The 13,478-nt window shown below is 44.5% G+C and overlaps 1 protein-coding gene across 12 annotated transcripts in view; it reads left to right on the top strand.

The window, feature by feature from the left end:
• The window catches only part of SDK1 (sidekick cell adhesion molecule 1), a 537,600-nt gene that overhangs the window by 335,877 nt on the left and 188,245 nt on the right, over positions 1-13,478 (top strand). For all 12 annotated transcript variants that reach the window (XM_038539586.1, XM_038539587.1, XM_038539590.1 and 9 more), the window contains 2 exons: positions 7,706-7,853; positions 8,757-8,897. In XM_038539586.1, the coding sequence (XP_038395514.1) occupies positions 7,706-7,853; positions 8,757-8,897 (289 nt within the window). The remainder of the gene's footprint in view (positions 1-7,705; positions 7,854-8,756; positions 8,898-13,478) is intronic.

Raw genomic sequence — 13,478 nt, 5'->3', positions numbered from 1 at the left:
ATGAACCAATGTTGACATTTTATTATTAACTACAGTCCATGCTTTCTTTGAATTCCCTCAGTTTTTCATTCTGCCCCAGGATCCTATCCAGGACACCACACCTCATTAGCCATCGTGTCTCCTTAGGACTCCTCTTGGCAGGGCAGTTTCTCAACCTTTCCCTGTTTTTGATGACCTTAACAGTTTTGAGGTGTGCTGCTCAGGTGCTCTGTAGGATGTCAGTAGGTTGGGATTTGAGGATATTTTTATGATGATTAAACCAGCTTTCTGGAGTTCTGAAAGAGCGCCAAGGTGGTGCCACCCCCTGTCCCTTCATATGGGTGGGGAGAGTGCCATCAGCATCCTTACCACTGTTGATACTGGAGAGGCCTTTTAACTGTTGGGAAGAGCAACTTAATTTGTGCCCAGGGCTAGATTCTCACCCATCTCAAGTGTGTGGTATCTTTCTAAGAAGCCCAGAGTACTCACATTCAGTGTCTGAACAGCCCAGTGTGGGGAAGAAGAGCCTCTCACAAATGTGGCATGGCTGAAACCCTTGAAAGATGGGCCAAGAGCATTGCTCTGCTTCTGGGTCATCTTGTGACTATACCCTTGCCTTGCAAGCTTGAATACTAACTATGACCAGTAATGAGTCCAAAACAAAGTTGCCTTTATCTGGGGGTGTCTACCAAGGTGGAAAGATCAGACCAGAATCTCTGATTCATCTCTCTGAACCTCCTTTGCTCATATGAACATGAGGATATTCATACCTGCCACAAGGTTATTGTGAAGGTTAATTGTGTACTTATAAAGTCACCCCAAGTGCCCAGGACACGGCAGGTACTTTCACTGAACTATTTTTTGAGCTCCTGCTCTATGTCAGACATTCTTCTAGGTGCAAAGCATCTAACAGTGAGTAAAATTGATTTAATGGAGTTTATCTTGTGGGTGGCTATTTAAATGGGTGGTATTCATTATGTATATTATTATTATAACTTACAGCTTATATTTTAGGAGATGCAGTATGCAAACACTTGTAGCCAAAACAGCAGTAGAATCAGAATTAGGGAAAAAAATAAATGTGCATCTTAATTCTTTCACTTAACTTGCTCTGTAACCTAGGGAAGTTGTTTTAATGCAAGACTGTTCATTCTCATTAATATAAAAAAATACAAGGCAAAGCATCAGTGAAATCGCATATTTCATCTGCCAAACAGGATTTAAGATGGTCACAACGCTCAATGCTGGCAATGTTGTGATAAAACAGTCCCTTTCTAGAAACTTTTTGTTATGAAAAGTGCTATACATCACAAAGGTACAGGGAACTCTTGCGCTCACTTTCAGTACCATTAACATATTACCATATTTGTTTCATCAAGTCCCGACCTGTGTTTTGCTTGGTTTTGCTAGGGTATTTTTAAGGAAATCCCAGACATTATATCATTTCAACCATAAATGATTCAGTAAATAGCTCAAGTAATGACATCACATGCAACAAAATTAAATGTCCCTAACTGCTTTTTTTAAATGTGTTTATTTAAATTCTGGTTAGTTTACATACAGTGTAATGTTAATTGTGGGTGTGGAATTTAGTGATTTATCACTTACATGTGGCACCTGGTGCTCATCAGGACAAGTGCCCTCCTTACTGCCCATCACCCAGTTCACCCTTCCTCCCCACCCAACTCCCCTCCAGCAGTCCTCAGTGTGTTCTCTATAGTTAAGAGTGTTTCTTAGTTTTTCTCTCCCCCAACCCATGATCATTTGTTTTGTTTCTTAAATTCCACATATAAATGAAATCATACGGTATTTGTCTTTTTCTGCCTTATTTCACTCAGCATTATCCTCTCTAGTTCCATCTGTCTTGTTGCAAATGGCAAGATTTCATTCATTTTTATGGCTGAACAAAATTCCATTGTATATATAGACCACTTCTTGTTTATCCATTCATCAGTCGATACACACTTGGGCTGCTTCCATAATTTGGCTATTGTAGATAATGCTGCTGTAAACATCAGAGTGCATGTCCCCTTTGAAACTGTATTTCTGTATCCTTTGAGTAAATCCCTAGCAGTACAATTACTAGATCATAGGGTATTTCTATTTTTAACTTTTTGAGGAATGTCCATACTGTTTTCCACAATGGCTGCACCAGCTTGCATTCCCACCAGCAGTGCAAGAGGGTTCCCCTTTCTCTGCATCCTCACCAACACCTGTTATTTCTTGTGTTGTTAATTTTAGCCATTCTGACAGGTGTGAGATTCCAATTTTGATTTGCATTTCTCTGATGATGAGTGATGTTGAGCACCTTTTCATATGTCTATTGGCCCTCTGGATGTCTTCTTTGGAAAAACATCTATTCATGTCTTTTGCCCATTTTTTAACTTTTATGGGGTGATGAGTTTTATAAGTTCTTTACATATTTTGGATACTAGCCCTTTATCAGATATGTCATTTGCAAATATCTTCTCCCATTCCATAGGTTGTCTTTTAGTTTAGTTGATTATTTCCTTCACTGTACAGAAGCTCTTTATTTTGATGAAGTTCCAATAGTTTACTTCTGCTTTTGTTTCCCTCGCCTTAGGAGACATATCTAGAAAGGAGTCGCAACAGTGGATGTTGAAGAGGTTACTGCCGATGTTCTCCCCTAGGATTTTAATGGTTTCTTATCTCACATTTAGGCCCTTAATCCATTTTTAAGGACCTTAATCTTTTTCCCATTGGATACTCTTTCCTGCTTTGTTGAAGATTAGTTAGCCATATAGTTGTGGGTCCATTTCTAGGTTCTCTATTCTGCTCCATTGATCTATGTGTCTGTTTTTGTGCCAGTACCACACTGTCTTGATCACTATGGCTTTGTCATATAGCTTAAAGTCTGGAATTGTGATGCCTCCAGCTTTGCTTTGCTTTTTCAGGATTACTTTGATTATTCAGGGTCTTTTGTGGTTCCATACAAATTTTAGGAATGTTTTTTCCAGCTCTGTGAAAAATGCTGTTGGTATTTTGATAGGAATTGCATTAAATGTGTAGATTGCTTTGGGTCATAGAGACATTTTAATAATATTTTTTCTCTCAATCCATGAGCATAGAATGTCTTTCTATTTCTTTGTGTCATCTTCAAATGCCTTTTTAAAAATTGACCTTTCATGGATGATACTTTTGAATCCAGATCCAAACAAGGTCCATCCATTGCTTTGGTGGTTCTGTCTCTTCATTGACAAGAGCCCCACCTCTCTGTCCCCTGCTCTTGTCTGGTGCAGAGGCCAGGACGTCTGTCCTGCAGGATGTCCCAAGCCAACTCTTTCCTCCTGGTGTCATTTAATCTGTTCCATCTCTCTTTTTAATTGACAAGAGATCAGAATGAATTTGCATTCAGCTTTGGTTTTTGTGTGATTCCTTGGATCACATGTGTGCGTGTGTGTGCGTGTGTGTCTGTGTGTGTATGTGTGAGAGAGAGAGAGAGAGAGAGAGAGAGAGAGAGAAAATGTGTGCTAATGTCAGTGGTGGCTGGATGTTGCTGGGTACTTCCCACTGCATCTCACAAGGAGATACTGGAGGCCCAACTGCTCTGCTTTTTAGTGATGTTCGATTTGTCCCAGAGTCTGGGAAGTGGCAGCCTGGAAGGTTTGGAGGATGTTATTTACACATCCCTGAGTCTTGGTTTCCTCATCATAAGAAAGGAGATAATACCTCTTCCCCAAGAAGATTCCTGTGGTTACAGATGGGGATGCACTCCCAAACTGCGTGCTGCCATGCAGATGTCAGGTGTCAATAATTATGGTCCTTTTGGCAATTAAAATTTTCTTTGAGAAAGCATTTTCTTTCCTCAGATACCTTTAATTGAGAATATGGTAAGGCTCTTTTTTATTGAAAAAAAATCTTCCAGTACATTTGTGAAGACTGAAAACCACCAGCTTTTCACCAACAGACAGACCAAAGAAGTGATTAACTCCTCGCAGATTCTGGGCACTTGAAACTGAGCAAAAGATTAGTGATGCCCATGTGGAGCAGAGGTTTGTTTAATAGCCTGACTGGGGAAGACTAAAATTCCTTAGGCTTCTAGATCAGAGGAGCAAGAGGCATCTCTGAAGGCAAGGAAAAAAGCTATTGAAACTTTTATGGGATGGTTTCCTTTATCAAAAGAATCTTCCACATTCCAGCCCCTCTGACAACAAGCATCTTGTAGAACTCCTTTCTGAGGACCAGGAGGAGAATCTTTTAAAGGGATTTTGGTTATAGATTGTCAGGAACAGACTTGCTATTTAAATTTTAACAGTTCTCAGCAAGCTTGCAGTTCAGAGGCTTCTGAATGAGCCAATCCTTCCCAAACCACTTTAAAAAAAAATACAAATCAGAGTGCCCATGAGATGGATCGAGTTCATTTGTATTAGTTTTCGGTTTAATCTCTCTTCCGGCCAGACTTTTTATCTTCTAGTAGAGAGTGGGAAAAGAATGAATAAAGAGCTCTGTGGATGCATCCGGAGGACTGAATGGAGCCCCAGGTCCAGGGCAGAGGAACAGACCCTGTTGCCAAGTCAGACTGGGCAGCTGATCCCACTGCTCGGGTTACACACTCTGAGTCCCACCAGGCAGCACCTGGGAGGGAGGGTGCTGGAAGCAGGAAAGGCGGCGGCAGGTGCTGACCCTCACTGTCTCCGTCTGTGGGCTCTGCCACCGTCCTGACCTTGCAGTCATATACTCTGTACCTGGCTGAGCAGGTGAGCCATTCGCTTACAAACCCTGAGACCTGCAGAAAGAGAGGGACGGAAGGTAAGTTTTATTAAGCACTGCCATTAGTCGGGGTCCCCCCAGGAAGCAAGTGGCATTAAATTAGAACAGTCGAGGTGCTGTAGCTGGCTGGTTCAGGACACGCAGGCAAGGGGAATTGCAAAGCCCAGAGGGAGAGAGGGAGAGGTGGTGTGGCGCTGCCCCCACGAGAAGAGCGAGAACCTCTTGGTGAAGAATGAGATAGTCCGGGGCCCCTGAGTAGTGAGGAAGACAGAGCCCCTGCCCTGCCAGGCAGGCTGTCCAGGGCACAGAACAGGGTGGGGAGGCAGCAAGGGATGAGGCGGCCATGGGAGACAGACAGGCCTCTCCAGCACAGGTACCCACCATGGGCCAGGCTTTGCGCTGATGGGTCAGCACACAGCTCTTACTTCAGACCAATGACGGTCTCAGAAGCTATACGTTATTTCCCTGGTTTGTCACCATTGAAGAAAATGTGTCATTGTAATAATATACACATAACATAAAATGGACCATCTTAACCATTTTTAAATGTACAGTTAAGTGGTGTATATTCACATTATGCCACCAGTCCAGAATTCTTATCTGGCAAACTGAAACCCTGAGTCTACTACATGTGACTCCCCACCTCCCGTTCCCCCCACCCCTGGCTCTGTGTCTGTGGGTCTGACTCCTCCAGGGACCTCCTGTAAGTGGAATACTATACTACTTGTCCTTTTGTGACGGCCTTATTTTCAAGGTTTAACCCTGTTGTGGGTGTGGGTGTCAATTTTTTCTTTTTCAAAGCTGAATACTATTCCACTGTATGGGTGGACCACAGTTTGTTCATCCATCTGTCCATTGATGGACACCTGGGGGTGCTTCCACCTTTTGGTTGTTACGAATAATGCTGTTATGAACATGAGTTCATACCAAATATCTCTTTGAGACCCTCCTTTCAGTTCTTCAGGGTATATATTTTGAAGTAGAATTGTCGAATCATATGGTAGTTCTATTTTTAGCTTCTTGAGGAGCCTCCATACTGGTTTCTGCAGCGGCCGCACCATTTCACATCCCCACCAACAGCGCACAAAGGGCTCCAGCTTCTCTACATCCTTGGCCACACATGCCATTTTCTTGCTTCTTTTATAGTAGTCATCCCAATGCTCGTGATGTGGATCTCATTGTGGTTTTGACTTGCTTCCCCTTTATAGACGTGCTCAAACAAAAGTTAACAACTGTAAGTGGAAGAGCTGTAGCCAACTGTGACTACTCTGTATCTGTTGTATTCAGAATGAAAACCATCTCTATGAAGTGTGACTTGGCGGGGAGAAGCACTGCTCCCCACCAACCAGTTACATGGATATGAAGGAAGGCTCTTGCATTATCTATGTGGACAAATGGCTCTTTCCTGTAGGGGAGCATGCTTAGCAAACCAAATTGCCATGAGCTATTTGATGCTTCTAGAAGGGTCTCAGACTCCCAGAGCAAAAAGAGAAATTGGTGTGAGTTTTTCCATAGTTAATTGGGGATGCATGCATTGCACTTTTAAGGAAACATGAAGAGCGAGGGGATCCTCATCAACCGTAGATTACTTATACCACTGAAAATCAAAAGCCAAGAACACTGAAATGCCCAGCTGGTGGTGAGGACTGCATTCCCAGAAAGCCATTTTTGGAAGCAGCTTTATTTGAAATAATTAAAAAGATTCAGCCTTTGTAGCCCAACTGGCATCATGCTCTAGAACAGCATAACTTTTTGTCGAGGAATCCAGCTAACAAACTCCAACTTGGTGATAGACGGCTCTGTATGATAGTCAATACGAGTTGCTCTTGAGAGTCTCATTTCATTTCATAGCACTTTGTGGCTACGTCTTTGTGACTCATAAGGAAGCAGAGTGCATTTCTGATGAGCTCCTGGCACAGTCTTGTGAATCCTCAGTTGGGTCTTTAGGTTTTTGCCAAAGTGGCAGTGATTTTGTGTGTGGAGGGTGCCCATTGCATTGTCTGCAATCTGAGCATTGCCCAACGCCATAGTGGAAGTCATGCATCTCCTCATTCTGACCATCTCCGATGTGGGTGAAAGGGATTTTAGCACCACGTCCAGAGAATGAGACAGACGGTCTGATTTCCACAAGAACCCCCCAATTTCACTTCACTGATAACTTGAAAATGCAGTTCAGGCATCATGACAATTCCAAATGAGAAGTGACTGTGGGTGTTCAAAGTCATTGCCAGGTCTTGTTCATTCCAGGGCATCATTCTATAAAACGATCAGGCCAAAAAGCATGTTTAAACTCTGGGAAAAAAAAAAATCCCACCAAGGTGTAGAAGCCCAGCAGAATCCTCTGAAGCCTTGCATGCGAGAGCCTATTTGGCTGGCAGAGCCGCTCTTCCACACCTGCCGGAAAGCTGGGTGCAAAGATATTCTAAACTAGCTGTGAATTTCATTACGTCTCTCTCCAGCCAAAGCCACTCAGGGGTGCGGTGCTGTAATGGGCCGCCACGCAGATGGGTTGCAAAATGCACAGCCCATCTGTCTTTATCATGCTCATTTCCTCTTTTATTAAAATGTTAATGAATATAGTTTTTATTTATCATTTGGTGACATGTGCGGCATCCTTTTCTGGGAGACAAATCTGCAATCTGCCTAACCGTGTGAGCTGACAGAGAACACGGGAATGAGGAATATTTTGGTTCCATTCAAAATGTTGTAGGCAGGTTGAAGGAACAGTTCCTTTACTTGCTGACAGCAGCATGAGTATGACAGGAGGTACTCTGAACTTGAGGTGGACGCCCAAGTTTAAAGGCAGGCCCAGGGGCTACCAAGTGCTAGCCACGTGGCCACGAGTCTTGGTTTCCACGTCTGTTAAATGGGGACAACCGCTCCATTTGCCCAGGAAAACCAAAGAGAGAACTTATAGGAATGTATTTTGCATTCCCTTACTGTCATTCAGACATGTGCTGATATGATTCTGAATTCGTTTTACTCATTCTTTCAGACTCTCCATGGAAAGTACATCTGTCAAATGTCGGCCCTGAGATGACAGGCATCACCGTGCGTGGACTGACTCCAGCTCGCACCTATCAATTCAGGGTGTGTGCTGTGAATCAAGTGGGCAGGGGCCAGTACAGCGCAGAGACAAGCAGGTGTGTGATGGTGTAGCCCTCAGCGCCGATGAGGGGGAGCATGGGCCTGAAAGCGAAACCGTGCATCCAGTCAGGAGGAGGAGCTTGATCGAAGTAATCAACCTCCATCCCTTGGATATGGGCAGAATTGTGTGCAGGAAAGGCTGTAATGAAGAGAGAAACACAGTCGCTCATGTGTTGGGCTAGCTGGGTTTTCCTTAATTGCTCTGAGGGAAGTCTGTGCTGACACCCAGTGTTCCTGAGAGCAGAGCCTCCTGTACACATGAAATGAGGAGCTGACAGTGTTTTCATGCCCTCTCTCCACCCTGACTGCCAGCAGGATGGGAGCTGGTGCCACCATCCTGACAGGCAAACACTGAGCAGGGTTCAGTGCCTTCTGTGCGGTCCCCATACTCCCCCAGCCCTGGGGTGGCTGCTGGGAAGCCTGTTCAGATGTGACCTGGTGCTCCAGTGTGCCCTCCCAACCGACCTGAGCATTCACTGGACCTGAGTTGTGGCATAGTTGGGATCCAGAGGACTTTTTTTCAAAATGTGGGAGTTTGAGATGAGAAATAGTGAAAGAGCCAAATAAAAAATAATTTGAAAGGAGTCTCAGGCTATGGACCTGCAGCCTGGCTCACTCAGGCTTGTAATCCCTTTAGGACTGGGGGTGCTGTGGGTTATCTAGACAGAACAAGGTCACCTCCTGTGTCTTCCTGTTGCTGGCTTAACTGATTCTCTATTATGTTGATTTGCTGTACCTATTTCATGCATGTCCTTTGAGTTTGATCAGCTGTGTGCTTTTCTTTATTTATCGCTTGATTTTGATAAATCATTAGGCCCCAGATTCAGCCAGAGATGGCAACTGGGGACCATTTGTATCGGGTGCTGATCTCTCTTTCTCTCCTCCTGTTTTATTTCTAGGTTGATGTTACCTGAAGAGCCACCCAGTGCTCCCCCAAAGAATATCGTGGCCAGTGGGCGTACCAATCAGTCCATCATGGTCCAGTGGCAGCCGCCCCCAGAAACAGAGCACAATGGGGTGCTGCGTGGGTACATCCTCAGGCAAGTAACCTGTGTTTGGCCATTTTTAGACTGTCATTATAAAGAGTCAGGGGTCTGTTTCGCTGGGGTCACAAACTCAAAGGTCTCTAGAAGCCCAACAGTCATCAAGAGAATCTGGCCAGTGTCAGATTCTAGGGAGTGGTAGAGACTATGGCAAACAAGTGACCATGGGCAGCCTTGCAGGGGTGGCCTCTTCATATCCAACCATAGCATGTCCAGTATCAATGGTTACATTGTGGTAGAAGAATGAAGAGAGATATTATGAGGTGGTGTCAAGGTGTGCTATTCATTCTAACTCTTTTCTTTGTTTCCTTTTTTTTAAACCAGGGGCATGCATTATTAATAGAGTCATTTTTAATTAATAATAATGCAGTTGATTTCATTATTAACCAGTTGTTACTATGCTAGCTACTATGTTGTTCAGTATTGCCAGGTTTCTAATGTTTCAAAGAAATTTTTAAAAATCTAGCTTTCTACATGTGACCTCACAGTCTTTAAATGTTGGAAATGAAGTCAGTATGTTTGGAAACATTGGGCAGCCCAAAATCACACATCAAAGGCCAAATAAGGCCCAAAGGATGGCCAGTTTGCTTTCTCTGCCTTATAAGAGGTAGTCAGGCTTCTAAGAATGTTGTGGGGACTCTACAAGAACTTGACTGGGTTGGAAAGAAGAAATCTGTTTTGCCAAAACTACTGCTACTCTTTCACCACATGTGATAATTACAGTGGTTTGTTGACACAAGTAGTGAACAGGAAAAAGCAAAGCGATATTAAAGGGTACTTAGGAAATCTCTTCTAATAGACGGGATAGCCATGGACATATTCATTCATCGACATGCACTTTGTCTCCCTCCCCAGCCTTATGGGGTGAGAACTGTGGGTGTCCCATCACTATCTTCCTCCCAGTGCCTGGCCCATGCCCATTCTGAGCATGTGATCAGAAAATACTGGGTTAACAAAGGTTTAAAGTAGCTAAATGTAATGTCTTAGACAAATGTGAAAAGTTATAGAAGTGTAGCTTCTTTAGCTCTGTTCTCTTTGCATATGGAGGACTGCTCCTTCCAGTATCTACTGCTATAATCCTCTACTCGTCATTTAACACACCTTTTCTTTTTCCACGTGTACGTCATATTAGCCCATCACAACCACTTCACTGCTATTCTTGGGTCTTCCACAAGCATATGGATTATCCTCTAATTATGCATCTGAAGTGGTTTAAATGTGGCCATCCCTAGGGGTACACAGTGGCTGGAGCACTCAGGGCCCCTCTGGTCACTCTGCCCCCCAAGTGTTCTCTCTGCTTTCAACAAGAGACTGTGATCTGACCTTTATGGGCTCAGGGCAGTTCTCAGCCTCCAGAAAACAGGCTGGGGCTTCCCACTGCCATAGGCCCTGATTTCCTGTCTCTGTGTGCTGCTTGCCCCTCACTCCAGTTGTCACTCTTGTCCCAAGCTTGTTAGCTAATGAAAATAATTTCCTTGCCCTCCCTTCCCAGCCCTATGCACATTTGTCATCCCGTCTGCCTTTGTCTTTTCTTGAGCACACAGAGAAGGTTCCTCATGCTCCAGACTCCAAGTAAGGACTTTAAAAGTCAGCCTGCAGAACCAAGCTCGGGGTGAGGAGTTTAATAATAAAATCTCTCTGATGTTACAAGGCCCCATCAGGAACTGCACGTTTCTCTATTTTGTGGGATTATCACTGTTAAAAGGATTTTCTGTGATGGTGTCAGTAGAGTCGAGTGCTAGGAAAGAGGGTGTCTGTATATGTAGGGTTTTAAATCAAGAAAGTCCTAAAATGAGTGTGCACTAACCCAAGGCCTGTGAATATCAAAGTTTTCAGAAATTAAAGACCCATGCCAAAATGAATTTGCTTGGAAACATTTCCAAATAATCCTCCGGCCTGCAAATCAGCACTGTTTGTAAGTGTGTATCCTCCAGGGCACAAGCCTCTGTGTCAGATGTACAGCAGAATCCACGGAAGAACAAAATGGAAATAAATCATCTTCGTGGCTCCAGCCATAAGAAGTAGTTAGGATGTGTGCACAGTCATAAAATATTTATAATAATGGGCAGGGTGCTTCTTTGAGAGGAGCATAGGGGTTATGTCCTTTAAAAACATTCTCCTGTTTATTTCCATATAAAAAAAATCATCTTGTTCTGTCTAAGACAGTCTCCCGGGCAACATATCCTACCAGTCAGAGGACAATGCCCTGCACTTTCATTATTAACTGTGACCTTCCCAGACATCCTGTGAATATTACAAAAGCACCCTGAGCCATGGGTCAGAGTGGACCAGCCTGCCTGCTACAGAAAGGAGGGCAGCCTGTTTCCAAGACATGAATCCCAGGGTTTGTTTTGCATGATCGTATGAACGGAGGTCTAGGAAAGGATACGGCTCATGCAGGCTTAGTTTCTTCACTTAGCATACTTCCTAGATGAGAAGTGTTTTCAAACCATAAATATTTACAGGGTGCTTTACACGGTCACATCTCTTTGGCACCCAATGTTTGATTTTATTCTTGTGACAATCCTGTGAAACGCCATTATGATTCTGTTGTTTTGGAGAGTTAAAAACCAAGGCTCAGAGAAATTAAAGCTTTACTGGAGGCCACCTAGTTCATCAGTCTTCTTCCCAACCTAAGCTTTTTGAAGCCAACTTCTCTGCTTTTCCTTGGAATGTGTACTGGGTACTGATGAGTCCACACTAATGAGCTCTTCGTAAGCAATCTTGCCCAGTATGTACCATATTGGTCCTAAGTGGTCTTGGGTGCCATTTATATGCAGATAACCTTGGTGCCCCTGTGGGAGTGGGGCCGATCCTTGCCTTCTTCCAAATAGCTGTCTCATTGTCGCAGTGCCATTTATTTTGCAGACGGGGAATTTAAGTGGGAATATCTGCCATATGAGTTATTCGATGAGAGGCCTCTCTCCCTGTGGGCTGCTGCCTTGAAAACCATGATGTCGTATAAACAAGCTGAACCGCTGCTAGGAAGTGCACCCACACTTGCTTGGTGCAGGCCATTCAGTAAAGGAATGTCAGTTCAGTAGGTGTCAGCAGTGGATGGAATATGAAGCAACAAAGCGGTGTGAGGCATTAGCTTGCGTTTTTGCCAAAAAGGAGCATGTCCTTCCCCCACACCTCCCACCGGGCAAGCTGCTACCACCTTGAGGCAGGAGATATGAGGAGGCCTGGGACCTGCCTGCTATTCCATGCTGCCCGCTCCTGATCATGTGTTTCTCCCACCACACAGACCTCACCTGTACAAATGGTCTGTAGCAAGAGGAGGTGAAAGACTGCCCTCAGAAAATCTGGATTTTCGTGAAGAACCTTTTATTGCCTTCTCCATGCTTCCATACCATATTTTCAGCTGTCATTCTCTTCAGAGAGCTGTTTTCCATTGGAAGGCCTGAGTTTAGGGGTTCCTTCTTTCTCCTAATGGCAGCAGCCATGCTCACCTTCACCCTTGTGCTGGAGGCCCCACCTGGGATGGGCCAGACTCTGCAGCCCGCGGTGCTGCTCAGTGTCAGTGGGGATCCCTACCCCCACCTGTTGTCAAGAGTCCCCTCACTCAGGGTTCCCCCCATTTCCACTCCTCCCCACTCATCAAACAAAGCCACGTCTTCCCAAAGCCACTTCCCAGGGCAAGAGCCACTTCATGGCCAGGATTTGGGTGCTTTTGAAGCTTCATGATAACCAAGGCAGTTACTCCCAGCACATACCCCTTGCCCTGTCCTGGGAAACCAATTCACTTCTAACAACAAAATCGGAAAAACCATTTGCTATCCCAAATAGTGCTGCAAAAGTCCTTTTGTAGTGTACATGGCAATTTCTTAAATTATACATTTTCTCAGTCTAGAGTCCTGTACATCACTTAAAATAAATACAACTTTAAACTTATGTCTTTTGTGGGGAGGGGGATTGTTTATTCTACATGTTTCCTTTTTTACATCGAAAGTGGCATATAGGGGATCCCTGGGTGGCGCAGCGGTTTGGCGCCTGCCTTTGGCCCAGGGCGCGATCCTGGAGACCCGGGATCGAATCCCACGTCGGGCTCCCGGTGCATGGAGCCTGCTTCTCCCTCTGCCTGTGTCTCTGCCTCTCTCTATCTCTCTGTCTCTCTGTTACTATCATAAATAAATAAAAATTAAAAAAAAAAAAAGAAAGTGGCATATAACACTGTACACCATAATAATTCCACTTTGTTACACTGCAAAGTGATTGCCATGCCAAGTCTGGCCACTGCCTGTCACCATACAGTTGACCCCTTCACCCATTTTGTCTGCAAAGATCCCCTAAAGAGCAGCTTGGCCTACTTAGCACTGGACCAGTATTTTAGAGGTGGGAACACCATGTAGAGCCACTCATTTTGGTTCTGGGACTTTTGTGAACAAATCTAGAACCCCCAGATGGAAGAGGAGGCCAAGAGGCAGGAGACCACAGCTTTTCTGCTTCTCCCCACATTTCAGAGCCACAGGAGAAAAGTGTGCTCCCAAGTTGTCATTTATGGCAACACCCAGGCAGAAATCATGTCTGGGATTTTTGGTACTAAGTCACTGTGCTCCCCGGATGAGCTACACGTAA

This window comes from Canis lupus, chromosome 6 (assembly GCF_011100685.1).
Source record: "Canis lupus familiaris isolate Mischka breed German Shepherd chromosome 6, alternate assembly UU_Cfam_GSD_1.0, whole genome shotgun sequence".
NCBI classification, from domain to species: Eukaryota; Metazoa; Chordata; class Mammalia; order Carnivora; family Canidae; genus Canis; species Canis lupus.
The sequence above is the reverse complement of the archived record's forward strand: the minus strand, read 5'-3'. Positions and strand labels throughout refer to the sequence as shown.